Source organism: Hippocampus bargibanti, linkage group LG13, assembly GCF_051943395.1.
Source record: "Hippocampus bargibanti isolate YZ-2025 linkage group LG13, ASM5194339v1, whole genome shotgun sequence".
Taxonomy (NCBI): domain Eukaryota; kingdom Metazoa; phylum Chordata; class Actinopteri; order Syngnathiformes; family Syngnathidae; genus Hippocampus; species Hippocampus bargibanti.
In genome coordinates this window covers 22,879,946-22,906,558 of record NC_142746.1, presented here as the reverse complement: position 1 = coordinate 22,906,558, position 26,613 = coordinate 22,879,946, and the positions used below count along the sequence as shown (strand labels likewise).

The 26,613-nt window shown below is 48.4% G+C and overlaps 3 protein-coding genes across 12 annotated transcripts; 2 read left to right on the top strand and 1 right to left on the bottom strand.

The window, feature by feature from the left end:
* Positions 1-230: 230 nt before the first annotated feature.
* On the top strand, positions 231-4,287 carry yipf3 (Yip1 domain family, member 3). 2 transcript variants are annotated; one of them, XM_089012416.1, is made up of 9 exons: positions 231-444; positions 1,174-1,386; positions 1,464-1,570; positions 2,265-2,310; positions 2,377-2,469; positions 3,312-3,443; positions 3,537-3,650; positions 3,721-3,844; positions 4,073-4,287. In XM_089012416.1, exons 1-9 carry the CDS (start codon positions 400-402, stop codon positions 4,174-4,176), a joined length of 978 nt encoding a protein of 325 aa, XP_088868542.1. In that variant the 5' UTR covers positions 231-399; the 3' UTR covers positions 4,177-4,287. The 2 variants fall into 2 exon arrangements, with proteins under 2 accessions (XP_088868542.1, XP_088868541.1); XM_089012415.1 differs by lacking the exon at positions 231-444 and having other exon boundaries at positions 728-1,386.
* Positions 4,288-5,649: 1,362 nt separating this feature from the next.
* On the top strand, positions 5,650-7,510 carry dnph1 (2'-deoxynucleoside 5'-phosphate N-hydrolase 1). Its single transcript, XM_089012418.1, has 4 exons — positions 5,650-5,819; positions 7,026-7,088; positions 7,168-7,278; positions 7,352-7,510. Exons 1-4 carry the CDS (start codon positions 5,684-5,686, stop codon positions 7,468-7,470), a joined length of 429 nt encoding a protein of 142 aa, XP_088868544.1. The 5' UTR covers positions 5,650-5,683; the 3' UTR covers positions 7,471-7,510.
* Positions 7,511-7,806: 296 nt separating this feature from the next.
* On the bottom strand, positions 7,807-25,867 carry tjap1 (tight junction associated protein 1 (peripheral)). 9 transcript variants are annotated; one of them, XM_089012401.1, is made up of 11 exons: positions 25,482-25,777; positions 22,441-23,263; positions 19,610-19,638; positions 17,725-17,886; positions 16,802-16,868; positions 14,810-14,839; positions 14,533-14,640; positions 13,540-13,623; positions 10,263-10,616; positions 10,068-10,181; positions 7,807-10,003 (listed from the first exon to the last, which is right to left on the bottom strand). In XM_089012401.1, the coding sequence occupies exons 2-11, from the start codon at positions 23,236-23,238 to the stop codon at positions 9,554-9,556; spliced, it is 2,196 nt and encodes a 731-aa protein (XP_088868527.1). In that variant the 5' UTR covers positions 23,239-23,263; positions 25,482-25,777; the 3' UTR covers positions 7,807-9,553. The 9 variants fall into 9 exon arrangements, with proteins under 9 accessions (XP_088868527.1, XP_088868525.1, XP_088868530.1 ...); XM_089012399.1 differs by having other exon boundaries at positions 10,068-10,616; positions 25,482-25,774; XM_089012404.1 differs by having other exon boundaries at positions 10,068-10,616; positions 23,119-23,263; positions 25,482-25,769.
* Positions 25,868-26,613: the final 746 nt, after the last annotated feature.

Sequence of the window (26,613 nt, the reverse complement as noted above, 5' to 3'; positions counted from 1 at the left end):
ACGGGTATGTTATGGTGGATTTGGAAGAGACCTGCACACCCGGCGCTCGCGCTATATAAAGACTCAGTGAGCAGAAGAACTTCGCGACCGAATAGTAAGAAGACGAAAAACGCCATCAACGACGTTGCGCTTCTTGACGGACGAGGCCAAGTCGTGGGCGCGTGACGTCATGACGTCGACGACTCACTCCTCCAAGTGGGCGGAGTCGGACGCTCGATTCCTTCCGCTGCGTGGAAAAGCCCAGCGGAGGTTTTTTGGTTGGACGCCAGACCAGAGAGCGACCCGCGCGCATCTCAGGGCTTTCCTGTAGACCCCGAGGGACCAAGCAGCTTTCTCGAGTCCGCCGGCCGACACTCGGACACAAGTCGCCTGCGAAGTCCCGCACGGCCTCGGCACAACATGTCTGCGGGCCCGTGGGGGAGCTTCGACGACCACGTCGTCCAGGTAAGTAGCTCGCCGCCGGAAAGCGTCCGTCAGGGATGACAATTTCCCGACGATGTCCCACTTTTTCACACCAAACTGACCAGATCAAACTAAATACAGGATGTATTGTCTTTTTTCGCTGTTCATTTCCTGTTTGGGCTTGTGTTTTGACTTGGATTGGATGATACTGACGCCGGTTGGCGGAAAGCGCCATTTTGATTGGATGATCTTAATTTGGCGTCGAAAAAGGTATACGCCCCTTTTGAATAAGCGGACAAGTTAAAAACAAATCAAGGATTGGCCTTTGTGGAGAGAACAGTTTCTAATTCGATGGATTGTAATTTGCAATGATACAATCGCATGGATGAAACAATCGAATGTCAGATGACAAGCCCCATGCTAACGGTACCATCAATATACTTCTGCGAGAGGCAACAGAAAGCAAGCGTGCAAGCTAATGAGCAGTGTGCAGGCTAGCTAGCAGTCACCTTGCGTGTCTACCCTGCAAGTTGATTTTTATTCCGAGTTTGGTTGGATTTTTACCAATCACGAGCAACAGAAAACCATTCCTATTCATGCTGAGTATCATCACAAAGTTATTTGAAACACTACATTCTGACATTTTGATGAAATGACACACTGTATTTATAATAATAATAAAAGGGCTCAGTATGTGATTTCATCAAAATGTCAGAATGTGTTATTGACAGCATTAAGAGTGACACGTACGCCGGCTGCTGTCTGGCGCAGGGCGGCGGCGGTTCAGCGGTCATCGACATGGAAAACATGGACGACACGTCGGGCTCGAGTTTCGAAGACATGGGAGAGATGCATCAGCGGATGAAAGAAGAGGAGGAAGTGGCGGCGGAGGCGGCGGACGCCGACGACCAGGACCACCAGGACGGAGACTTCTTGGGCATGAAGGCCTTCAAGGGCCAGCTGGGCAAGCAGGTGGCAGACCAAGTGAGTCCAAATCGCCGCCATGTGGGCGATCGGAATCGGTCCGCCTCAAGCGCCGCCGTGGCTTGCGTGCTCGTCAGGTGTGGCAGGTGGGCAAGCGGCAGGCGTCTCGAGCCTTCAATCTGTACGCCAACATCGACATCCTCAGGCCCTACTTTGATGTGGAACCCGTGCAGGTGCGCGCCAGGTGAGAGCCGCCGCCACCACTTCCTGTTGGAGACAAGTTATAATCAGAAGAATACATTTCTTTTCTAAGCGCCTTTCAAAACTCTCAAGGTCCGTCACAGGATACATTTTTTTTTGTGGGTGAGCAGCGGCAGCCACACGCTCCAAGGTTCACTCAACCCGAATGTAAATCAGGTATAGAAAGCTAGCTAATAGATAGCCACTGGTAGCTGCTAGATAGCCAACTAGCTAGCCAGCCAGCTAGACAGCTAATAGATAGATAGCTAGATAGCCATCCAGCCAGCTAGTACTGCTCCCCAATTATTATTATTACTAAATAGATTGTATTATTGTATCTGTTTTTTTTCTATGCTTGCCTGTGACTGTAATGTGTCCTTGAGAGCTTTGAAAGGCGCTTGAAAATAAAATGTATTGTTATTGTAGCTCGCAAATAGATAGCTCGGTAGCTACCGAGATAACTTTAAGTGTAAGTTCATGACCAAAACGTGAGTACAACTCTGTGTACTTTTGTATCTTTAGTAAGTTGTGGGTCATGTTTGTGCGCTCGTTAGCCACACTAGCCCGCTAGCATCAGGTGAGGGAATTTGCGATGTTTGGTGGAAGAAGACAAAAGTTGATTTCAAGTTGCTGCTGTGGACTGCAAATGTCCCCATTGTGGGACGATGATTGTGCTTGTGGTTGCCGTGTGCGTTCAGGTTGATGGAGTCCATGATTCCCAGCCGCATGATCAACTTCCCTCAGGTATGCCGCTTCCCCTCTCACTTTCGGAATTCTGCTCTCACACATCTTGTGCGTGCGTGTATGTAGAAGATTGCAGGTGAGCTGTATGGGCCACTCATGCTGGTTTTTACGCTGGTTGCCATCTTGTTGCACGGCATGAAGACATCAGGGACCGTTATAGTAAGTACGCGCACACACGCACACACACACACACACACACACACACACACACACACACACACACACACACACACACACACACACACACACACACACACACACACACACACACACACACACACACACACACAGTTGTGAGGGGAATTGCGGCTCCTTTCAGAGAGCCGCTTCTTTTGGCTTGGCTCACGAAAAAGATCTGGCTCTTTTGGCTTTTTTTTTTTTTGTTAAATTAATTGTCTACCAAAAATCATGTGAAATTATTTGAGCAATAAATTACTCATGCAAAAAATACACAATATCAAATATGTGTGTTTGTATGGCTTGATTTATATGTGCACAGAGTTGGTGGATGCTAACTTTCATTTTCCTTGTGGTGACTCTGGTCTGATGATCAGCTGTCACTAATTTGCATTTCATATTAATAATGCTATCATACCAACTAGTGAAAATATGACAATTGAATAATAATAATAACAGCATAAGGTGATAACATTTGTCCACCTGTCTACACTAACCCAACCCTGCCCTTCTCCTCACTGCTGGTCTCCCTCCTCTACCATGGATATCGACCAATCATGTGCGGCTTTAACCGAAGACTCAGCTCCCATTTCCGGCTCCGCGTTAGAAACCGGCTCTCTTGGTTCACTTTCGAGATCCGGCTCTAAGAACCGACTCGTTGGCGAATGACACATCACGAACACACAAACCCACACATGAATGAAGGACAAGATGATGAGGGTTGTGTGTGCGTGTGTGTGTGTGTGTGTGTGTGTGTGTGTGTGTGTGTGTGTGTGTGTGTGTGTGTGTGTGTGTGCGTGTGCGTGTGTGTGTGTGTGTTCCAGAGGGAGGGCACTCTGATGGGAACGGCGATAGGAACGTGTTTCGGCTACTGGCTGGGAGTGTCGTCGTTGATCTACTTCCTGGCGTATCTCGTCAACGCTCAGATCACTTTGCTGCAAACGCTTTCCCTGCTGGTGAGGTCCTTTTGGCGCCCTTTGAGGACCGCGCTTGTTGCGATTGACCTTTGACCCGGCGGGGTGGCTCACCCGCGTCTCCTTTGGGCTCAGGGCTACAGCTTGTTCGGCCACTGCGCCGTCCTCCTGGTGAGCTACAACGTGCACGTCCATCTGCTGTTCTACGTTCTGTGGCTGGCGCTGGGAGGACTGTCCGCCCTGCGCATGGTGACACGGCGGCTTTTGCGTCTTTGTCGTCAGTGGCGTGGCGGCGGCCTGAGTGCCGTTTGTCTTGCAGGTGTCGGCGCTGCTGTCTCGCACGGTGGGCGCTACTCCTCGCCTGCTGCTGTGCGCCACGGTGTCGGCGCTGCACATGCTCTTCCTGCTCTACCTTCACTTTGCTTATCACAAGATGGTGGAAGGTAGGCTTGCAAAGTCGCACATTGAAGGCGCTCGTGAAAACAAAGAAGGTCCATCATGTTAGCCAGCAAAGTGGCACTGGAGTGGACACGTTCCGGATGTCCGCTTTTAGAAGGTTTCACAAATGTTTGCTACCAGAGTCACAAGACGGGGGGAGTGGCAAATTTGGTTGTGGCTCTTCTCTGGCTGCAAATGGAACATCTGCAAGTGTCCAATGTTTTCCCGTTCAGGCCTTTTGGACTCCCTGGAAGGATCCCACCTGGGCGCCGTGCAGCGGGTGGCCAGAGAGGTGGAGCAAGTGAGGATCAACACCAGCGCTGCTCTCACCCTGTGACCCTCGCACCTCAACCAGCCCTTTGCTCTTCTTCTCTTGTCATGGAGACGCTTGGAATCAGCCTCATTTTTGCTCATTTCTACCAAAAATAGATCGTTTTTGTCCCACTGATGTGTGTGTTTGTGTGAGCATTAGAGGTAAGATTATTATGTTATAAGTATATTGTTATTATTATTATTATGGTTACTACCTAGCTGGCTATCCATTTGCTATCTGGCTGACTCGCTAGCTATGTAGCTGGCTAGCTATTAGTTACATGGCTACCTAACTAGCTGTCTATCTATTCGCTATCTAGCTAGCTTTCTGTCTATTTGAGTTACTTCCAAATTGAGTGCACGTGGCTGCCGCTGCTCACCCGCAGAAAAACTGATCCTGTGACTGTAAAGTGACCTTGAGAGTTTTGAAAGGCGCTTAGAAATCAAATGTATTATGATTATTATTGAGATCAAGCCCCAAAAATCCGGCCCGATCCAAATTTAAGGCCGTGCATCATTTTGACGGGTTGTGCCATAAACCACAGCACTATCCATAACATAGCCGAAAGATGTCATCTTATGTACGGCAAGAGATTACCATTCATTTTCCAGACAAAAAAAAAAGATCTTGAAGTGATATAGTGAAAATTCCCTCCTAACATTTGGCGGACTTATTAGCCATTCAAGCTCTCGGTGCTATGAGCAAAAGAAGCTTGAAGAGGGTTGATGTGAGCCAAAAAGCTTCCCATTTTGCCTTTAGATGACGCAGTCTGGGAATTTCAACATAACTACCGTAGCCAATGGTATCAAATCAGCATTCCGTGTGACTATTTCTTCATTTATTTATCTAGCTATCCAGCTGGCTATCTCGCGACTTGCTATTTGCTATCTATTCACTAGCTAGCTTTCTATCTATTTGAGTTACTTCCGGGTTGAGCGAACGCTGGTGTGGCTGCCGCTGCTCACCCACAGAAAAAACGTATCCTCTGACTAAAGTGACCTTGAGAGTTTTGAAAGACGCTTAGAAATGAAATGGAGTATTATTATTATCTACATTAACAAATTACAAATATATATATTTATTTTTTTATAGTTTATTATCCACACATGGTTTGAGTCTACATTTTTATAAAGATAAAAAAAAGTCAAGGGGAGGGAGAATCCCAGCCGAGCCTGACCCAAACGCATCGATTGACAGTTTGAGCTTCATAACAGCCCCGAAACCCACAAAATGAGCACAATGATTCACCCGCACTGGATTTTAAGCACAAATATGGGATGGGACTGGAAAGTGAAAATATCATTCACTACTTTTAAAAAATAAGAGCAAAAGTTTAGAATCGGGCTCAATGTATTTGCTATCTCTTTGCAGGCTAGCTAGCCGTATGGCTGGCTAGCAAGCAATCTATCTATATCTATTAGCGCTATAGCTAGCTAGCTTTCTGGCTTTCTAACTTGGGGAGGGGCGGGCGAAGCTCTGTGACGCGTTGCCCGAAACTTGCCAGTGTGCTTCAAGGCGCCGACGCTGAAAGATGAAGATCTATTTCTGCGGAAGTATCCGCGGCGGCAGGACAGACGCGGACCTCTACGAGCACATCATCAAGACGCTCGGAAAGTTCGGCAAAGTTTTGACGGAGCACGTCGGCGACCGTCAGCTCAGCCACGCAGGTTCGACTTCGACTGCGCTCAAAATTCAAGTCAAGTGACCCGCCGCCTCGACTGACGACACGGTGCATTACGGTAGTCTGGCGCCGGCGAGCGGTGTAGGCCACCTTCGAAATAAAAGCTCTATTAGTGCACGCACAGCAGTGTTTTGGGATTTAAATCAAGAAATGCGGTTTATTGGCTATCTGATATCTACAACCATTACGCAGAAAGAATAGGAACGCTCATAGCAATCCCAAGAAGCGTTCTCTTGCTCGAGAGGCTTTCATTTTGAAGGCGGCCAACGCCGCTCGTCGTGCGGTGCTTTACTTGACTTGAATTTTGCAAACGGAAGCTGGTTTGGTCGCGCGAGACTCAACCGAGCGAACGGGCGGCTTCCCCCATAGTGAGACGATGAAAGGCTTCCTCATTCTGATCTTGGACATTGGGGTGGCGCTAGACATTCTGACAGCAGTCCTAGCGTTTTAAACAGGAACCGAGATGGGAGGGTTTTTTTGTAGCGATTGAAAATACTCGCGAGGGAATAATGATGCACAGCCGTGTCAATCATTGGTCTGGGAACTCGATAAACATTTATATTCTGCGAATGTTCTTCAAGAGGCTTTACAACTTCCTGGTATCACATGATTAGCTCGTTTCGCAGGTGACATCAAACAGTGAAATTACCCCAATCATGTCTTTGCCCCCAACACACACACACGCGCGCGCGCGCACACACGCACACTCAACAATTGGAAGGACCGAATTTCGAACAAGCCCAAAACAATCGAATAAAGCCATTCAATCGTGCACCAACGTTTCAGAGAAACATTGGACGGCGTGTTTTGGCGATACGCCCCGATGGTTGTGTCCAACTTCCAAGTCCAATTGGAAGGCCACCAAGCAGAGGACAAGCAGCGCAAGCGAAAAGCAAAGCATTCCTTCTTTGGCTCGATGCAACAAACCGCCATCCATCCGTTCTCGGTCCCACTCGAGGTGATGCCTGGAGAATTCCAAGGTTTCCCCCGTGAAAGCAGATTTGTGCAAACGCCTTACGTCCGCTCGACGCAAAGATAATAGCCATCTGTTCCGATAAAAGACTGGTTGAATACTTACATGCGAGAAGTTGAACTATGAGGACTTTGGAATGAACAAACGAGGTGTCCAAATAGTCGTCGATGAGTGTGAGTTGCATGTCAATCTTGCCGTCCGGTGCCGTCGGTTGTGCAGGAGAGGAGTTGGGCGACAGGGCCATCCACGATCGGGACTTGGACCGGTTGCGACAAGCTGACGGTGAGAAGCGCCCGCCGGCTCGGCCGCCGTCTTTCTCAAAGCCGCCGTCTTTCTCAACTTCGCCGCGGCTGACTCGCAGCGGTCGTGGCCGAGGTGACGCAACCGTCGCTGGGCGTGGGCTACGAGCTGGGCCACGCCTACCTGATGAGGAAGAGGACGCTGTGTCTTTTTCGCCCGTCGTCGGGACGCGGTAAGCGCTCGACTTCTCTCCGCGTCCGTTTGCAAGCCAGCGAGGAAAAACAAACGCGGAGCTTGTGCGGCAGAGTTGTCGGCCATGATCCGAGGGGCGGCAGACGGCGAGCGCATGTCGGTGACGGACTACGCCGGCCGGGACGACGTGGACGCCGTCCTCCGCGACTTCTTCGCGGCGAAGCCTCGCTGAACGACACTTCCTTCTGTCACAATAAAAGCAAAGCCGCGTGCGTTTGTGTCTGAGGAGTCGCGCTAACGTCCAAAACCGCCGTCCTGGCAAGGCCCTGGGAAAAACACAACTCGGTTTCAATCGCCTCATTTGGAACAAGCTGAACACGCCCGGCCGGCGGCGTCTTTTCTGCTCCAAATAGAGAACGACCATTGGCGGATTTGTTACAACCATTTGACTTACATGCACATCCTTAAACGTACAAGGTTACTTATTTTTTACTCATTTGTATTTGACTAGTTTGGTCGAAGTTCTTTCTCTCTCTCTCTCACACACACACACCTTCTATCAACCAAATCGTGTTCCATTCTCTCTTTATTTTTTGGACTTGAAAATACATATCAGCGGTCAGTGAAAAGGTGGGCGGGGGGAGGGACCTTGAAGTTGACGATGGACGTTCCGTGTACAGAAAGGTCGGCGTTCGTCACAACCAGCGACGTCCCAGCAACACGAGGAAAGAGTGAGCAACAATCGGCGCTCCTCAAGAAAACCGCCAGCGCCGAAGCTCTCACGACGTCACCGTTTTCACACGGCTGTCACGAATGCTGATCGTCCATTTACAATCACGAGAATACATTTCATAATAAGCGCCTTTCAAAACTTTCAAGGTCACTTTACAGTCAGTCACAGGATCGGTTTTTCTGTGGGTGAGCAGCGACAGCCGCACACGCCAGCGTTCACTCAACCCGGAAGTCATTAAAAAGATAGAAAGCTACTAATAATAATCATCTATTTCATTTCTAAGCGCCTTTCAAAACTCTAAAGGTCACTTTACAGTCACAGGAGAAGTTTTTGTGTGGGCGAGCAGCTAGGTAGCCAGCTAGATCAATAAAAATAAGCGTTCAGGAAACTTTTCCCACACGCATCAGTTACTTCAGAGCAATGACCAGGGTGGGTGGGGTAAAAAAAAACCGGGCCACTTAACTGCTGGAAATGGAAACTAATATTGTGTGAATCCATTTGGGGACACGCTGTGGTTTTGTCCCTCAACCCGGAAGAACTCAAAGAGAGAAAGCTGGACACCAAAGCCAAGACAAGGCAACTTCTTTGGACGTCAAGTCATGTGACGCGAGGCACAGAGAGGAGCACATATGGATATACACTGATACCTTGGCTTACGAACTTCATTGGTTCCCAGACAGTGTGCAAGGTGAAAAGTGTGTATCCCAAACATTCATTTCCCACAGGAAACCATAGAAAGGAGAATAATCCATTCCCAGTTCCCCACAAAACATCATTTTCCAAGCCTTAAAACTACGGAAAATATAGCTTCCTTGAGATATAATAAATGTGCTATGGTATTGTAATGAAATAAACTATAAAGTGGTTTTATAGACCTTTGTGATGGCGGTTGATGGCTTGGATAGCTTTTTGCATCAAGTGTCTCAAGGAGACAATTGCTTGATCTCCTTGAGGTGCGTCTCACCCTGGCTTGTACATCTCGGAAGTTGTCATATTGCAACAGATGCAGGCAGACGCACGAGAAACTTCATCCATAGCTGGTTCCCTTGCTTGTCGACTCTTCAAATTGTACTGATGGCTTGTGCGGGTTATTTGTGGAGCCTGATTGATGGGATATTTTAACCTTGCAGTCTACACTATCAATAGAGTTGAAACGAGTCCAAATTTCACTGTGTTTTCTATTCATTTTCTCTCTCTGTCGTCTGCCTCTCTCTTTAATGTTTTACCCTCCCCTACCTCACTGCTGCATTCTTGACCAATCACATGGCTTTAACCGAAGACTGGGGGCGGGGAATAGAGGACAAAAACAAGTCAGCTGCCTTTTTGTTGTTAGGAGAAGGGCTTCGTTCGCGAAAGACACATCACTCAGTGTGGCGCTCCGTGTGTACCCCGAAAAATAGTTTGTATGCCAAGGTTAAATTTTCATCAATTTAACGTTCGTAAACTGAAAAGTTGGTAAGCCAAGGGCTTCGTCAACCGAGCTATCACTGTACGTCCAAAAAGACGTTCACACTCACGGATGTACAAAGAGAGAGACATTATGGCTGTATCCTGTAGGGGGCAGCAAGGATCATCTTGTGTGTTATTGTTGTTGTCTGTGCAGGTGGTGGACCCCCATCCTCTTGGGGCTCCTTTGAGGTCGCGGCAGTGCAGCTGCCGCAAAGGCGGGGTCAAAGTCCAGCAGGTCGCGGACCGGGCCGCCCGCCTCCTTCGAGTCCTCCTCTTCCTGCGGCACGGTCATCAAATCCAGCGCCGCGCCTCCGCTCCCACCGTCCGGGTCATCCGGATCCATCAGCAGTCGCCGGCCGCCACCGCCGTACAGGCCTCGCCCGGCGTAGGCGCGAGGCTCGCCATCCGTGTCGGTGTCCAGACTGGAGGCGTGGCTGGGGGTGGAGCCCTCCTCGCCGTCCGAGTACTCCGCCCTGGACGGGACCCCGCCGGACGCGGGCGCCATCTTGTCCGCAAACACCCGCTGCCAGTTGGCCAGAAGATCCTCGGAAGAACCGGCGGAGCTGGCCCCCACGCTGGGCGCCTGCAGAAAGGGGGCGGGGTCAGCGTCAACCCGGCACCGGCGGCGGCGTTTGGCGCGTCCTCACCTGCGGCGGGCTGCTGAAGGGGCTGGACTGGCTGGAGGGCGTGTCAACGGCGGCGTGGTGGTGGTGGGCGGGGCTGGGCGGCGCCTGCTCGCCGTGCAAGCCCAGCGAGATGGCCTGTCGCGTGGCGTACGTGCAGTTGGGAAGCGGACCGTTCTTGGGAATCTTCACTTTGTCGTCGGACGAAAACTCAATCACCTTTCGGCCGGGACACAGGACGTTGAGGGGCGGCGGCGGCGGCGGCGGCGGGTACGGATCCAACTTGTCGCCCGCCTCCTCGCCGTCCGCCGCCGAGTCGTCCTGGGCCGCCGTCATGTCCACGTGAACAAAGACGTCCTCGGCCGCCGGCCAGCCGCGGCTGCTGGACTGCGCCGAGTTGAGGAGCAGCGGTTCCGGTTTCTCCAGGACCCGAGCGATCACCGAGGTGGGAACCACGTCGGACGGCGTCAAACTCAGCGTGTCCGCGTCCTGGCCGCAGGGGGCGGGGCTCCGCTCCGGCAGGCTGCTGCTCTTCATGTGTTTTTGCAACATGTCCTGAAGCTCGCACGGCAGCTGCAAGGCAAAAAAAGTGGGCTCGGTGGGAGGTCGGTGGGGGGTCGGTGGGGGAGGGGCACCGAGGCTCGCAAAACACCAACTCACGTGCGCGCACATTGGCAGTCGTGATGGGAATTGGGGCTCCTTTCAGAGAGTCGCTTCTTTTGGCTCAGCTCACTAAAAAGATCCAGCTCTTTTGCCTCCCAAATGGCTCCTCAGTTTTTGTTGTTGTTGCTTAAATTAATTAACTACCAAAAATCATGTGAAATTATGTGAAAAATGAAGTACTCGTGTAAAAATACACTATATCCACTATTTTTATTTATATGTGCACAGTAGTGATGGGAAAGCCGGTTCTTTTGGCTCGGCTCACTAAAAAGATCCGCTCTTTTGGCTCCCCAATTTTTTTTGTTGCTTGAATTAATTAACTACAACAAAATCATGTACAATTATGTGAAAAACGAATTACTCGTGTAAAAAAAATACACTGTATCAAATATTTGTATTTATATGGCGTTAATTTAGTTCGCTTCGTTGTCAACAAGTGACTGTTGTGATAGTACGCTGTAAAAAATGATACAAAATAAAAAAAGTCTCCTTATCTCTTAAATCTATTTAAAAATGTATCTTGAATTTTTTAAAACATTTATCTTTCACTCGTTAAGAGTTCTGTGAATGTCAACAGTAGCCAAAATGGAACTGTATAGTGCTACTTAGCAGGTTTTTTTTTTTTTTTTTTTTTTGACGACGATACTAGTGCAGCGTGTTCTACCGGAAACAAATTCCTTCTGTGTTCTACATACTTGGCAATAAAGATGATTCTGATTCTGATGTGCATATTCACAATCCTTTCAAAAGCTAATTAGCCCATTAGCATACATTTGACGGTATGACTGAGGAATTCAAGGTGGAGGTGGGACTCCACCAGGGGTCAGCTCTGAGCCCCTTCTTGTTTGCTATGGCGATGGACAGGCTGACAGACGATGTTAGACAAGAATCTCCTTGGACCGTGATGTTTGCAGATGACATTGTGATCTGTAGCGAGAACAGGGAACAGGTGGCGGAGAAACTAGAGATGTGGAGATATGCCCTGAAGATCAGTCGCAGCAAGACGGAATATATGTGTGTGAATGAGAGGGATCCAAGTGCAAGAGTGATGCTACAGGGAGAAGAGATAGAGAAGGTGGAGGATTTGAAGTACTTGGGGTCAACTGTCCAGAGCAATGGAGAGTGTGGAAAAGAGGTGAAGAAGCGTGTCCAGGCAGGCTGGAGCGGCTGGAGAAACAAGGAAAAGTGTATAAAACCGTGGTGAGAGCAGCCATGATGTTTGGACTGGAGACAGTGCCACTGAAGAAAAGACAGGAAGCAGAGCTGGAGGTAGCAGAGCTGAAGATGTTGAGGTTTTCTTTGGGAGCGACCAGGTTGGATAGGATCAGGAAGGAGTACTTTAGAGGGACAACTCATATTAGAGGCTTTGGAAAGAAAGTCAGACTGAGATGGTTTGGACATGTCCAGAGGAGAGAGAGTGACGATATCGGGAGAAGGATGCTGAGCCTTCAACTGCCAGGAAGGAGACCGAGAGGAAGACCCAAGAGGAGCTTTATGGATCTTGTCAAAGAGGACGTGAAGGTAGCTGGTGTGAGAGAAGAGGATGCGCAAAACCGGGATAGATGGATTGGATTGGATATTCCTTTATTAGTCTCACAGAGGACACTGATTGGCTGTGGTGACCCCTGAGGGGAAAAGCCGAAAGGAAAAGAAAAAGAAGAAGAAGAAGCATACATTTAGCTGCATCGCTATGTCGTTGCCACTGCTCTGAGTTAGCAAGTTTCAAGTACAACATTTGAGGCAAAATGATCGACGAAACATATTTCTAAATAATGACCACAGTCGATGAAGTTCATAGAGTTGCTTGTTCTGAAGCCACAAGGGGACGCAAGCCAGTGTCTTATTGCGCCGGTCCCAAGCCCGGATAAATACAGAGGCTTGTGTCAGGAAGGGCATCCCATGCAAACAAACATGCCAATCAAACCTCTGAAGATGGAGGACACTGATTGGCTGTGGTGACCCCGTCAAAGGAAAGGCCCAAAGGAAAAGAAGAAGAGATGGCTTGATTTGTATGTGCACAGAGTGAGTGGGTGCTAACTTTGACTTTCCCTGTGGTTACTCTGGTCTGTCATTTGCTTTTCATATGGATCATGCTCTAAAAAGCAACGAGCAAAAGTGATGATACTAATTGAAGGACGACAGCATAATGTGCCAACATTTGTTTGTCCCGTGTGCCTGTCGACACTGATGACCTCGTGACCTGCTCAAATGGCTCCAAAACAGCACGTTCTTTGTCATATATATATATAGGATTCTGCGAAGATTCTTTGAGAAAGTCTTTTCACAATCAGAATCAGAAAGCCCTTTCCTGTTTCATGTGCTCCTCACAGTGTGCTTCTGTTTCTCTAAGCCCTCCTCACTGCTGCGTGTGTGTGTGTGTGTGTGTGTCATTCTCTCGTCCCGCCTCTACCACGGATCTTGACCAATCACGCGCGGCTTTAACCGAAGGCTCTCTTTGTTCACTTCAGAGATCCGGCTCAAAGAACCGGTTCGTTTGCGAACGACACATGGCTCATTGGCATCCGTTTCTCCAACTGACGTCATTTGTTTGCTGCGTTTTCCGCGCGGCAGTTTCAGAGAAGACACGCGCAACTTTGTGTCATCATTGAGCCCATTTCATCCTCCTTTTGCAATTGTCAAGGGGGACTCTGGGCTGCTTGTTGTCAGTGGGATGTCGCAGCCTCAAACCGAGTGGCTAAAATGTCGTCTCTCTTTTGGTCAAGTTGGCTACGAGCATGCTTTCCAATTCCAGCCGACTACTTTGTCCGGCTTAGGGGGCAACAGCCAACCAGAGGTGCCAACGTACACGCAAAGACGGCGCCGTTGTACTTACATCAGCAAACTTGTGGTTCCTGAAATGCGACTTGTTGCATTTGAGCAGCTGCACGGCGAGGTTGCAATCCAGTCGATAACGTTCCTGAGGCACACAAAAATACACACACACACACACACACGGTGTCAGCCAACTTTGTTGGATGGCGAGCGAAGAAAGAAGTCCAAGATGGCGCCCGAGTAGGCAGCCGCGGGCGAGTGCTGTCATGCTTTTTTGGGATTGTGGTTTTGTGTCGTCTTCGCTCCACTTGGCAAACTTCAAAGGCGAAAACGGCAGCTCGAAGCACTCCATCAATTTAGATGTCACACTCTTTGTTGCTTTTTCTCCGGCAGATGCCAAAAGGTGACAAAGATAAAAACCGCGCTAACTCTTGACTCTGGATAGCAGGCGCGTGCGCAATTCCTTGAAAGGAAGCTAACAGCTAGCTCTGTGCCCATGGCCTCTTGTCAATTTCAAAAGGCGCATTTTCAAGCGGAAGACGGAGTCGGATGGTGAAGAGCATCCTGGTTACTGCAAAAGCTGAGTGGTTGGCGGGTATGCAAATAAGGTGTAAACCAACCAACCTACTCACCTACCCACCGACCAACCTATCTAGCTACATAACAACCTGCCCACCGACCAACCTACCTACCTACCTATTGTGCTAAGTCTATTTTCTTTGTCTTTTCTGTAATAGCGTACAATAACCAACCATCTGGCTGGCTGGTTACCTAGCTAGCTGGCTAGCTATTAGCTATCCCCTGGCTTACTAGCTTGCTTTCTATCTAATTGTCTTGAAAGCTTTGAAAGGCACTTAAAATGTAATGTATAATTATTATTATTACTTCCACGTGAACGCAGTGAACGCTGGCGCGTGTGGCTGCCGCTGCTCGCCTACAGAAAAACTTCTCCTGTGACTGTAAAGTGACCGTGAGTGTTTTGAAAGGCGCTTAGAAATGACATGGATTCTTCTCATTCTACTGTATGATAATTGAAGGAGGAGGGAAGGCTCACATTAAGCTCCTCCAGACGGTCGACGGTGTTCTTGGCCTCCAGCAGCTTGTTGGTCAAGTTGACCATCTCCTGGTCCATCGTCTTCTTGTCTCGCTCCAGCGTCCGCAGCTGGGGGAGTCGGCAAGGACGGCGGGTTAGGCGGCGGCCAATCGGGAGGAAGCAAGTGGGATGAGGGCGGAGAGATGAGGAAGAGGAGGGATGCAAACACAAGGGCGGCGAGCAAAGGGAAGGTGACTAGATGAGGAAGATGAAGATGAAGATGAAGATGAAAGCCTACTGCGTGGACCCAGGTCTGACTGACGGCAGCCTGACGATGACGACGATGACGACGATTCCATGACAGCGGCAAAGAAGACGGAAGGAGCGCAAGCAGGAAACAGGTGAATTTGTTTTCCAACCAGATGAATACAGTGATATCTTGGCTTACCGACTTAATAGGTTCACAGAGAGTGTGTCAGGTGAAAAGTGTGTATCCCAAACACTCATTACCTATAGGAAACCATTAAAACGAGAATAATCCGTTCCCAGGTCCCCATCCATGGGGATAATTTTCAACTTTCTAATTTTCTAAGCCTTAAAACTACACAGAATAGACGTATAATAAATGCGCTATGCTATTGTAATGAAAGAAATAAACTGTACCATAAATATAGTGGTTTTATTGACCTTTGTGATGGTGGTCGATGGCATGGAGTGGCTGCTTTTATCCGCATTCAACACTTGATGAGGAACGTAGCCTTCTTCTTTCACCATCTTGACAAACGATCCCTTGTAGGTGCTTTCTCTGCCATCATTTGACCTAGTTCCTCATCAATTGTGTTCCGTTTACATGGGTTAATAGCTTTTTTTGCATCAAGTGTACAGGTGGCATGTGCGGGTTATTTGTGGAGCCTGATTGATTACTTTTGAACGATCAATAAAGTTCAAACGAGTCAAAGTTTCACTGTGTTTCCTATCCATTTTCTCACTGTCTGTTGTCTGCCTATCTATTCATTTGCAGCTCTGTGTTTGGATTGGATTTGCCTTTATTAGTCTCGCAGTGGAGAAATTTACATTTCACAGCAGCAAAGTGATGAAAGGAATGAAAGTAGAAAAACGAAATACATGAGCTGCTGGAAAGGCAGCCACTCTCGCGGCGCCGTCTTGAAGGGCGGGGGGTTCTGTAACCACCCCGCCCCCCCACTGCTGCGTTCTTGACCAATCACGTGCAGCTTTAACCGAAGACTGGGGGCAGGGAATAGAGGACAAAAACAAGTCGACTGCTATTTCTTTGCTAGGAGAACGGGCTCGTTCGCGAACGACACATCACTCATTGTGGCACTCCACGTGTATCCTGAAAAATAGTTTGTCTGCCAAGATTAAGTTGGTTACTCCGGTCTGATGATCAGCTGTCACTCATTTGCTTTTCATATGAATAGTGCTCTAAAAGCAAGTAGTAAAATTGGTAATAATTGAACCAGCACAATGTGCTAACATTTGTCCGGTGTAGCTGTCTACACTGATCTCCAGTGACCTGCCGAAATGGCTCCAAAACAGTGCATGCGTCCTGCAGTGGCTCCTCTGCTAACTTCTCGGAAATGTGTCTTTCACTCAACTCCAAACAATCCAGCAGACAGGTCCCCACGTTGACATTTTCAATCAAGTGGCATGGAAGTGACATGTAGGATGTGGTGGTTCGGGGTGTCCGGCAGTCACTTGTTAGACAAACAGCTGTGGTTTTGTTTCGGGTCTGTTCTTGGACTGCAGCGCGTTCTTTGTCAGATATATGATTCTGCCATGATTCTTTGACAAAGTCTTTTCAGAATCAGAATCAGAAAGCCCTTTCCTGTTTCACGTGCTCCTCACTGTTTCTCTAACCACTCCTCCTTCTCCTCACTGCTGCGACCCGCCTCTACCACGGATGTGGACCAATTACACGCGGCTTTAACCCAAGACTGGGGGCGGGGAATAGAGGAGAAAAAAAGTGGGCTCCCATTGCCGGCCAGCTCTCTTGGGTCACTTGACAGATCTGGCTGGAAGAACCGGCTGGTTCACTCGTCTGCATCAGGAAGCTGTTGCAAGCTGTTGTCGCCACGGAGACCGCCTGATATTGCAACGCTCGCTGCTTTGGTTTGGTTCAAATGAGAGAAAACGTCAAGCGAGGGCGTCCGAAAGAGCGTGCGAGGGACCTTTGCAAATCATGCCCACTGATGGAGGGCCAAACCCATTGGCCAGCACCAAAGAAGACCCCCCGCCCCCCTTTTGTTTTTAAAGTTTCAAATATGCGTACCAGAGCATGAAGCTTCTCTTCCAAGTCCTGATTGCCCCTCTGAGACGCCGTGTAGCTGTTCTGGAGTCTGTGGAAGGAAAGGGTGTGCCATGATGAATTCCCCGTCATTCGAAATAATCATCATCATCATCATCATCATCATCATCGTAATAAATTTCATTTCTAAGCGCTTTTCAAAACTCTCAAGGACACTTTACAGTCACAGGATATTTTTTCTGGGAGTGAGCAGCGGCAGCCACAAGCGCCATCATTCACTCAACCCAATTAATAAATGAATAAATAACCGAACATAAATAAAAAAACAAGTACATAAATAATACATAAATACAGATCTAAGCACATAAGTCAATAAATAAATAAATAATCATGAATAAATAAATACAGAACTAAACACATACATCAATTGAATAAAGAAAAAATAAGTACATAAATAAATAAATGTACAGATCTATGCAAACAAATAAATAATAATAAATGAATAAATAAATAAATACATACTGAACAAAAAAACAAACATTAATAAATGAATGAATAACCAGACATACATCAACAAACAAGTACACAAATAAATGAATACATATATAAATATGTGCAGATATATGCAAATAAATACATAAATAAATACATAGACGGAACTAAAAATAAACAAATAACCAGACCTATAAAGAAAAAAAAAAAAAGTACACAAATAAATAAATAAATATAAACAGATCTATGCAAACAAATACAAAAATGAATAAATAAATAAATACTGAACTAAAAACAAACATTAATAAATGAATAAATAACCAGACATAAATAAACAAATAAGTACATAATAATAATAATAATCATAATAAAACATTTTATTTTAAGCTACTTTCAAATCAATAAATGTGTTTAGCTGCGCCCACGCACAATGGACCAAACAGACAACAACTCACCGGCGAAACTTGTCCCTCATCTTCTCAAGGTCATCTCGCGTGCGGGTAAGCTCCGCCTCCATGTAATGGCGGCTGCCGTCAAACTCCGCCTCCATGGCCTCCATCTTGCGGGTGGAGAAGGCCAGCCGACCGCGCAGATCCTCATTCTGCTGCTGAAGGATTCTGAGGAACAACAAATCCACCTTTTGACATAGCTAGCAAGTCTCCAAGCCAAACTGTTTTGTTAGCTCACTTTAAGCTAGCAAGTCTCCAAGCCAAACTGTTTTGTTAGCTCACTTTAAGCTAGCAAGTCTCCAAGCCAAACTGTTTTGTTAGCTCACTTTAAGCTAGCAAGTCTCCAAGCCAAACTGTTTTGTTAGCTCACTTTAAGCTAGTAAGTCTCCAAGCCAAACTGTTTTGTTAGCTCACTTTAAGCTAGCAAGTCTCCAAGCCAAACTGTTTTGTTAGCTCACTTTAAGCTAGCAAGTCTCCAAGCCAAACTGTTTTGTTAGCTCACTTTAACGAGACGTTTGTCTTTGTGTTGTCATATTATTTCTTTATTTTTATTGTTCTTTTGACTTTTGTTTATGTAGATGTTCGTAATAAATATTGTGCTCGGTCAATTCTCTTGGTCTTTTCTGTATTACCGTACAATAGCAATCTGGCTGGGTGGCTAGCTATCTAGCTGGATAGCTATTAGCTATCTATTGGCTTGCTAGTCAACTTTCTATCCATTTGTCTTACTATTCTATTTGTCTGCATTGTCTTTTCAGATGTACTAATGGCCTGAACTTTGAGGATGAATGCTAAAAATAGCTATCTGTTAGCTAGCTAGCTCACTTTCTGTCTATCCGAGTTACTTCCGGGTTGAGTGAACGCTGGCGGGTGTGGCTGCCGCTGCTCACCCACAGAAAAGCTGATCCTGTGACTGTAAAGCGACCTCGAGAGTTTTGAAAGGCGCTTAAAAATGAAATGTATTATTATTATTATTATTTGTATCGACATTGACATGAGGTAAAGTCTACGACACTCCCTCATTTTACATTGGATTTGCCTTTATTTGTCTGGCAGCGGAGAAAGTGACATTTCACAGCAGCAAAGTGATGAAAGGAATGAAATGTTGTTGTTTTGTGAGAGTGGCTGCTGACTTTCCAGCAGCTCCTGTATTTTGGTTTTCTCCTTTCATTCCTTCCATCACTTTGCTGCTGTGAAATGTCACTTTCTCCGCTGCCAGAATCATCAAGGCAAATCCATTTATCCACCAATCCAATCCAATGTGTGCTGTATGTCATGCATATCAGCATATTTGACAATAAAGCGGACTTTGAAAGCATCAAGCTGGCGCAATTTCACGAGGATGCAATGATTGGAACGGTGCTTGGATGAGACGGATAAACATGGAAAATTCCGGCAGGCGGGTCATCCACCGCAGCCGCACGTGACGCAAGTCAATCAATCCGGCAGGCGCAGACGCAGCGCGTCGGCTATGACTGCGGGCGGAGAATTCTTCTCCCGTCCGTCCGTCATTTGGAACGTCCAAAGTTCGTCCGTCATTTGGAACTTTGCCGAGTCCATCCAAGTGCTCGCCGCTCGTGGCTTTTGAAAAGCAACATTTGGAAAGGCAAGGCAACGGCGCAGCCACGACCGCGTGCGCCTTGTGGCTGGCTGGCTGGCTGGATGCCACTGGCCTTGCCGCGCCAGGCTGCCAACTTGCAAGGTCAAAGACCATCGGACAATGTCATCTGCACTTGATACTTTTCATTGGGGAATAAATCTAATAATCATCATCATACGAATAATAATAATAATAATGTTAATTTCTAAGCGTCTTTGTTGTGAAAGGGTAGAGACGCCAAATGAAAATCAATGGCCAGAAAGCAAGAGAAGAGGCAGAGGCTCATCTTACCTGATCCGGTCCGAGTCAGACAAAACCTCCTGCAAGACGACAAAGACAAACGAGAATTCAGGGACAAACGCTGAAAACAAGCGACTGGTCTTCTTGGCAAAATGCTTGACGTGCGCCCTCCATTGAGCTCCTGAACTCATTCATCAGCTGCCATTCATAAATAGATTCGGGGAATTGAAGCGATGACGTGGAGCGCCATTCCAAAATTGCTTCGGGTTTTGTTTGTTCATGCTTGGGTGCAGATAATGCGCTGGCCGTGGCCTCTGGTTTTTTTTCCCTTCCGCAAGGGGAAGCATTCACTTTTTTCCATGTTAGCGGTTTATTTCTGGCTCAGCTGCTGTTAAATAATAATAATAATACATTTCATTTCTCAGCACCTTTCAAAACTCTCAAGGTCACTTTACAGTCAAAGGATAAGCTTTTCTGTGGGTGAGTAGCGGCAGCCACACGTGCCAGCGTTCACTCAACCCGAAAGTAACTCAAAGCGCTATATCAATCAATATAGATATACAGTGGTACCTCGGTTCTCGACCATAATTCGTTCCAGGACCCTCTTTCGAAACGCGACTTTTTCGAACACCGAAACCATCTCTTTGCTCCTGTCACTTGCGAGTTGACAGTGGGGGGTGGGGGGCTCTCCCGGCCGCCCTCCACCTACTGTCAATTCTCAAATCACGGACACGGGGCATTTATACGGTTCGCGATCACCTCGCCAATGGCGGATGATTGACTCACCTCGCCACCGTAGCTGGACTCTTCCTTCGATGCGCGAGTGTATCCGGTCCGAGATATTTTCCCTGCGTCCCGTAAATGTACGTCATCTTCCGGGATTGCGAAATTTTGCACCATCGTGTGCCATTTGCTTTTTGGCGTTGTAAGCGGGTCGGATCACCCCCTGCCTTCTTACTCGCTGTGTTCTTTTATTTGTGAATAAACATCCTGCTTGGGTAGTACGTGTCTGCTTCGGCATCCCAAACATTCCACTACATTCCGACGAGTCAGCTGCCGTCACTCTCGCTCGGTACGTGACAGCTACGGATGACTCGGCTACAGGATGTTCTTTTCTCTTCAAATATCTATCCAATGACACTTGCTATCACACCCACAGGCACAACACTAGATTTCACAGCCTCCTTATTCTTTCATATCGTACTGATGGTAGATTTCGCCATGCTGTATTCCCTCGCCAGATCAGACACTCGCACACCTCCTTCATATTTTGCCATTATTTCTTTCTTAAATGCAATAGTTGTACGCACTACTTTTCTTTTGTCACTTTAAGCAGCACTTACTTTCTTTGTAGAACACACAAGGAATTTGTTTCCGGTAGTACACGCTGCACTAGTATCATCATCAAAAAATTGCAAAGAGACACTATGCAGTTCTATTTGGGTTACTGTTTAAAGAATTAATGACTTGGGGGAAGAAGCTGTTTAAATGTCTGCTGGATTTGGTGCGCATGGATCGGCAGCGCCTGCCTGAGGGGAGTCGCTGGAAAAGGTGGTGCAGAGGGTGCGCAGGGTCGAGTAGGATTTCCCTTGTTTTTGAATCTTGCACTGTGCAAGTCCTCGAGAGTGGGTAGGGCGGTGCCAATGATTTTTTCCGCCGTCCTAACTTTATGTGTAATAAATGTGCGATTGTATTGTAATGAAAGAAATACACTGTACTGTATCATCGTCAGTTTATTTAAGTCTACACTGTGCCTTTGAACTATCAAGTGGAAACGGGTCCAAATTTCAGTTTTCTTTCAATTTTCCCGTTCTCTCTATCTATTTAATGTTTGCAGCTCTGTGTTTCTGTAAACCCCGCCCCTCCTCACTGCTGCGTTCTTGACCAATCACATGGCTTGAACCGCAGACTGGGGCGGGGAATAGAGGACAAAAACAAGTCGGCTGCCATTTTCTTGTTTGGAGAATGGCCTCGCTCTCTCTCTGTCTGTCTATCTATTTAATCAGAATCAGAAATCCTTTATTCGTCCCACAATGGGGAAATTTGCACTCCACAGCGGCAATTTGAAAGGGGATGCGGTGGGGTGAAAGGAAAGAAAACAAGATATTCTAAGCATAGCAAAATAAAAATGTCAACTGTTGTTGTAATGTTTGTGGCTCTGTGTTTCTGTAACCCCCCCTTCACTGCTGCATTCTTGACCAATCACGTGGCTTTAACCGAAGACTGGGGGCGGGGAATAGAGGACAAAAACAAGTCGGCTGCCATTTTCTTGTGAGAACGAGCTCGTTCGTGAACGACACATCACTCATTGTGGCGCTCCGTGTGTATCCCGAAAAATAGTTTGTATTCCAAGATTAAATTCTTTTGAATTGAACGTTCGTAAACCGAAAAGTTTGTAAGAAAGGCGTTCATATGCCGAGGTATCACTGTATTGTATTGTATTTCATACAGCCGCCCCCATTTCAAGACCATACAACTCCAGACCCATATGGTTTGGGAATGAACTTTTTTTCTGATAAAAGGGCTCTTACGCTGCATTGAATGTTGATGTGGTCCTAAAAGTCAATATTCTGTGGGTCCCGGAATTTGAGTGACAATGACAAAAACCCTGGCGCTGGAGTGGACACATTTTTGCAAACCGTCTGGCAGTGAATGAGTTGAAGAGAAAGAAGGGCGGCGGGGGTACAAGTCATCCCCAAGGAGCAGCAGCCAACAGATCGGCACGAAAAACCATTGAGCCTTTGTGGCCAAAGCACGCCTCAGGCACGTCGGGACGCGTGGCAACGGCTTGAAATGGTGGCGACACGCACGGCAGATGGACTCGGACGGTCCGAAAGCGCCGACGTCTTTGCGGCGTGCGGATGAGGAGGCTCCAAACCTACCTTGCCGTGTGACGCAACAGCCCGTTTCGGAAGATGTCGCTTGTCTGGTTTGCCTCCTCCGTTTACCCTCAACGCCGCCTCGTCAGTGGCGCGGGAGCGCCGCAGCGCCGCCACCCACGCGTCCCAACGACGCCTGCGGTCGCCGCACGCGCCGTCCGGCGTCCTGGGATGGCGAGGGGCGGGGCTTTCGAGGAGCGTGAGGTGGGCGGGGCTTATGACGCGGCCGGTGATTTCATCCAGAAAATCCGAGAAGCGGACCTTCTCCTCCAGGAGCTTCATCCGGCGCGCCGAGGGCGCAGAGCGCGGGCCGGAGCGACGATGGCGCGCCGATGCCTCCCAGCCTGAAGAGGGCGCGGCGGGTAAATAAGAGTCGCCCGCACCCGCTGGTCCGTTCAAAAGCTCTATGGACCCAGACTTTCTGACCGGCGACAAGCCTTTCTTCAGGATGCTCTTGGGCAAAACTCTTCCTTGATCCCGCCTCTCCAGGCGACGTACGCCGGCGCCGGGCTGGCGGTCACGGAGAGGCCCTCTTCGCCGGCGCGGGGCGTCGGCACCCAATTCCAAGCTGGACGGGCTCGAGACGTCCGCCGCGTTGTCGGACGGCGAGGGCGGCGGCTCGGGAACGCGACGTTGCCTTTTATGGCCGGCGAAAGGCGCGTGGACGTTTTGCTGCTTTACCTGACTGGCGTCCGGCGTGTGAGGGGGCGGCGTGGGCGCGGCGGCGAGGCTGTGACGCGCTTCACGATGCTGCGGCGGAGCTTTCCGGTACGGCTTCCTGGACGGCGCCGCGCTGGTCATCCTGGCCCGCTGTCTTTCCCGCCGTCTGCGTCATACACACGAAAGGCTGGCGAGTGGCCACAAAAGCGTCTGCGTCGCCCGCCACCGCCCACTACGTCGCCGCCACGTCGGCCGCCGCGGCCCGCCTCAATCGCAAGTCTGCCTGGCCGGCTCGCTCCGGCTCCAGGTCAAAGCTCGTCACGATTATCCGCGTCCAATGTGCGCCCGTGAATATCTGGGCGTGCGCCCCGCAGGCTAAGCATTGATCTCGGCGTGTTCCCAGAACAGGAAGTGGAGCTGCATTGATCAGAAAGAGACTCACGGAAGCGAGCAGGAGCGCAGGCATTTTCAAGCTGACACATCAACAGACATCGATGGATTTGCCACATCCAAAGGATACGCAGGACTTTGCCTAGGACTCGTGCCGCCGAAGGCCGGCAAAGGCCCGCAAAGCCCAGCAAATGCCAGCAAAGGCCAGCGTTTCGCAGCATCCATCTTAGTATGTGGAAGTGTCGCGGCTTGGAATTGAAGCAGATTTATCTGGGACAGGAGATGTCTTGCACATTGTCTGCCAGTGAATAATGTTTTGGAGAACATTTCAGGAAAATGGTGAAGGTCACATACTCCACAAGGTCACTTTCAAGGTTGAACTCTCTGAAGTGATGAAGATTTTGCAACAAGACGCGCTTGGTGAATTGAGCCACGTCCAGTTCCTGAGATCTCAGGGTCCAAATTCAGTGGGCTGCAAAGTCTTGCAAAGACCTCAAACTTGAGATGTGGTGTTGGGCCATCATTTATTTCATTTGGACAGTGGAGGACGTCTGGCTTTTTATCCCATTCCAACCCACAAGGCAAACCTAACTTGACGCAAGAAAAGCAAACACTGTGTGCTTGTCAGACGTTTCAGGAGGCGAGTTAGAAGAACAACAGCAAGAAGAGCTACCAGGGGGCCATGGCTGGAATTTCACATTTACTGTGGAGTAGCCTTCCCTACGCGTGGCAGTCACCACATTTCAAAAATTAGGTCACTAGTATCAAGGGGTGAAGGGAAAATGATTATTCATGCTTTGATCTCATCTGGCCTAGATAATAATAATAATAATAATAATAATAATACATTACATTTGAAGTGCCTTAAAAAGCTCACAAGGACACTTTGCAGTAACAGACAAGCATAGGTACTACAATAAAAAAATATAATCACAAATACAATGCAATAAATAAAATACAATTATAAATAGAAACAAGAAAGAGAGCTACACAGAAAATGCAATTCCTTTTGACGTGTTTTAACAAGAAGGATAAGGAGCGTCTCCAGGTTGTCCAGAACTCTGCTGCAAGACTCTTGACTCAAACTAGCAAGAGGGTACACATCGCCCCTGTTCTGGCCTCACTGTACAGGTTACCAGTGCATTTTAGAACCCATTTGAAGATGTTAGTTCTCACTTTCAGATCTCCGCATGGACAAGAAATCAGTCCTGATTTGATCCCGTTTTATTTGCCCACCCGCAGTCTGAGATCATCTGACCGACGGTTGCTGGTTGTCCCCCGTACCTGATTCAAAACTAGAGGTGACAGAGCTTTTCCTCGGCTATGGAATGCACTAACCCAGTCACTCCGCTGTGTGGAGTCAGTTGACACAAACATTTGAAGACTTTTTTATTTAAACAGGCGTTTGACTGACTGCTATGTTTTCTGTTTGCATAATGTTCCACTTGCATTTTTTTTTTTCGTGTATTGTTTTTATTAAGGCTGTTTTACATTTTGTGAAGAGGTGAAGTGCTTTTTCCGATGAAAAGTGCGAGATAAATAAAGGTTACTGACTTACTGTAGGCGACACATTCTAACGACTGGGGTCCACTTTGTGGGGGACGGGGGGTCGTGAATCGAACTGCCTTGCTTACATCCAACAATGTATGTGAGCCTCAAGCTAACTCAATTCACAAACGAGGAGGGAAAGACGCCAGTGTGCGCGGGTGGAACGTTAATTGCCTTTCAAAAGGCTTCGGGCGCGCGTTCAGCGCTAGGGCAACGTCAAGACAAATGTATAGTTTGTTCATCTTGAAAGTTGGAGCGCCACCTTCGGTCCTTCTCCCTCGCTGCCGTACAGCGACGCACGCGAACAGGGGCGAAGCCGCGGAGGCGCGACACGGCCTTACCCTGAGCGCGATATCAAGTCCAAGTGAAGACAAATCGCCTGGCCAAGCGGATCGCCCCGCCGCAGCCCGCGTTCCAACAGCACGTCGACACGCGAGGCGACTCACCTCGGCGTCAGACCAGTCGGCCCGAGGGCGGAAAGTTCAGCCCAAGCTGCGTTCTCCGGCGCGGCGGGCTCCGGAGCTATTCGAAGCCGGGACCGAGCCGGGAGCGACGGTCGTCACTCTGCCGCCGATGCGGTCGCCGAGCGGGGTGGCGGGAGCACGGGGAGCCGCCTGAGGAGTCGCCTGGCAGCCTTCGAACGAGAGCGGAAAATCACTCGGGGAAAGTTGAGCAGGTCTTAGCTTGAGCCGTCGCCATCTTTGCCCGCGGGGAATGACGGGTAATCGTCCCCAGAATCACCCCTCACCTACCGTTTCCTTTCTTGTGACGTCATCTACAGCGGAGCGCTCAGCAGTCTGCAATTGCAGCTTGTGATCAGACCCTTTATAATAATAATACATTTCGTTTGTAAGCGTCTTTCAAAACTCTCAAGGTCACTTTACATTCACAGGATCAGTTTTTCTGTGGGTGAACAGCGGCAGCCACATGCGCCAGCGTTCACTCAACCTGGAAATAACTCAAATAGATAGAAAACTAGCTAGCTAGCCAGCCACCCACTAGATAGCTAATAGATAGCCAGCCGGCTAGCACGCCAACAGATAGCTAATTAGATAGCTATTAGATAGCCAGCTAACTAGCTAGCGAGCCAACAGATAGCCAGCCAGCTAATAGATAACTAGCCAGCCAGATAGCCAATTGGCAGACAGCCAGCCATTAGCTGGATAGATAGCTAATATATAGCCAGATAGACAGCTAATAGCCAGACAGCCAATTTGAGCCGAATGTGCAGAGAATGGTCGGAGAAATTCCTTGACGCCATTGCGCACATTTCTTTCATTGAAAAAAAAATCCCGCGGCACACCACTACATAAAAATGTTTCCAAAAAAAGCTCATTTGAACAACCAAGTATGATCTTTACGTCCGTGTCAGCGCTCAGTGGTACAGGAGTGGTCCAGTTTTCCTCTCGGCCTCTTTTCACTTTTTGTTGCCGTTCGAATACTTCTGACACCACGGCGGCCCTAAAAGTCAGGGCGGCCATGTTTGACCAGCGCTAAAGTGTCTGCAAACGAGTGGAAGGCCTGCCACCTTTTCATTCATGACGCACTCCAAGCGGGCCAAAGAGCCGCCCGACAACA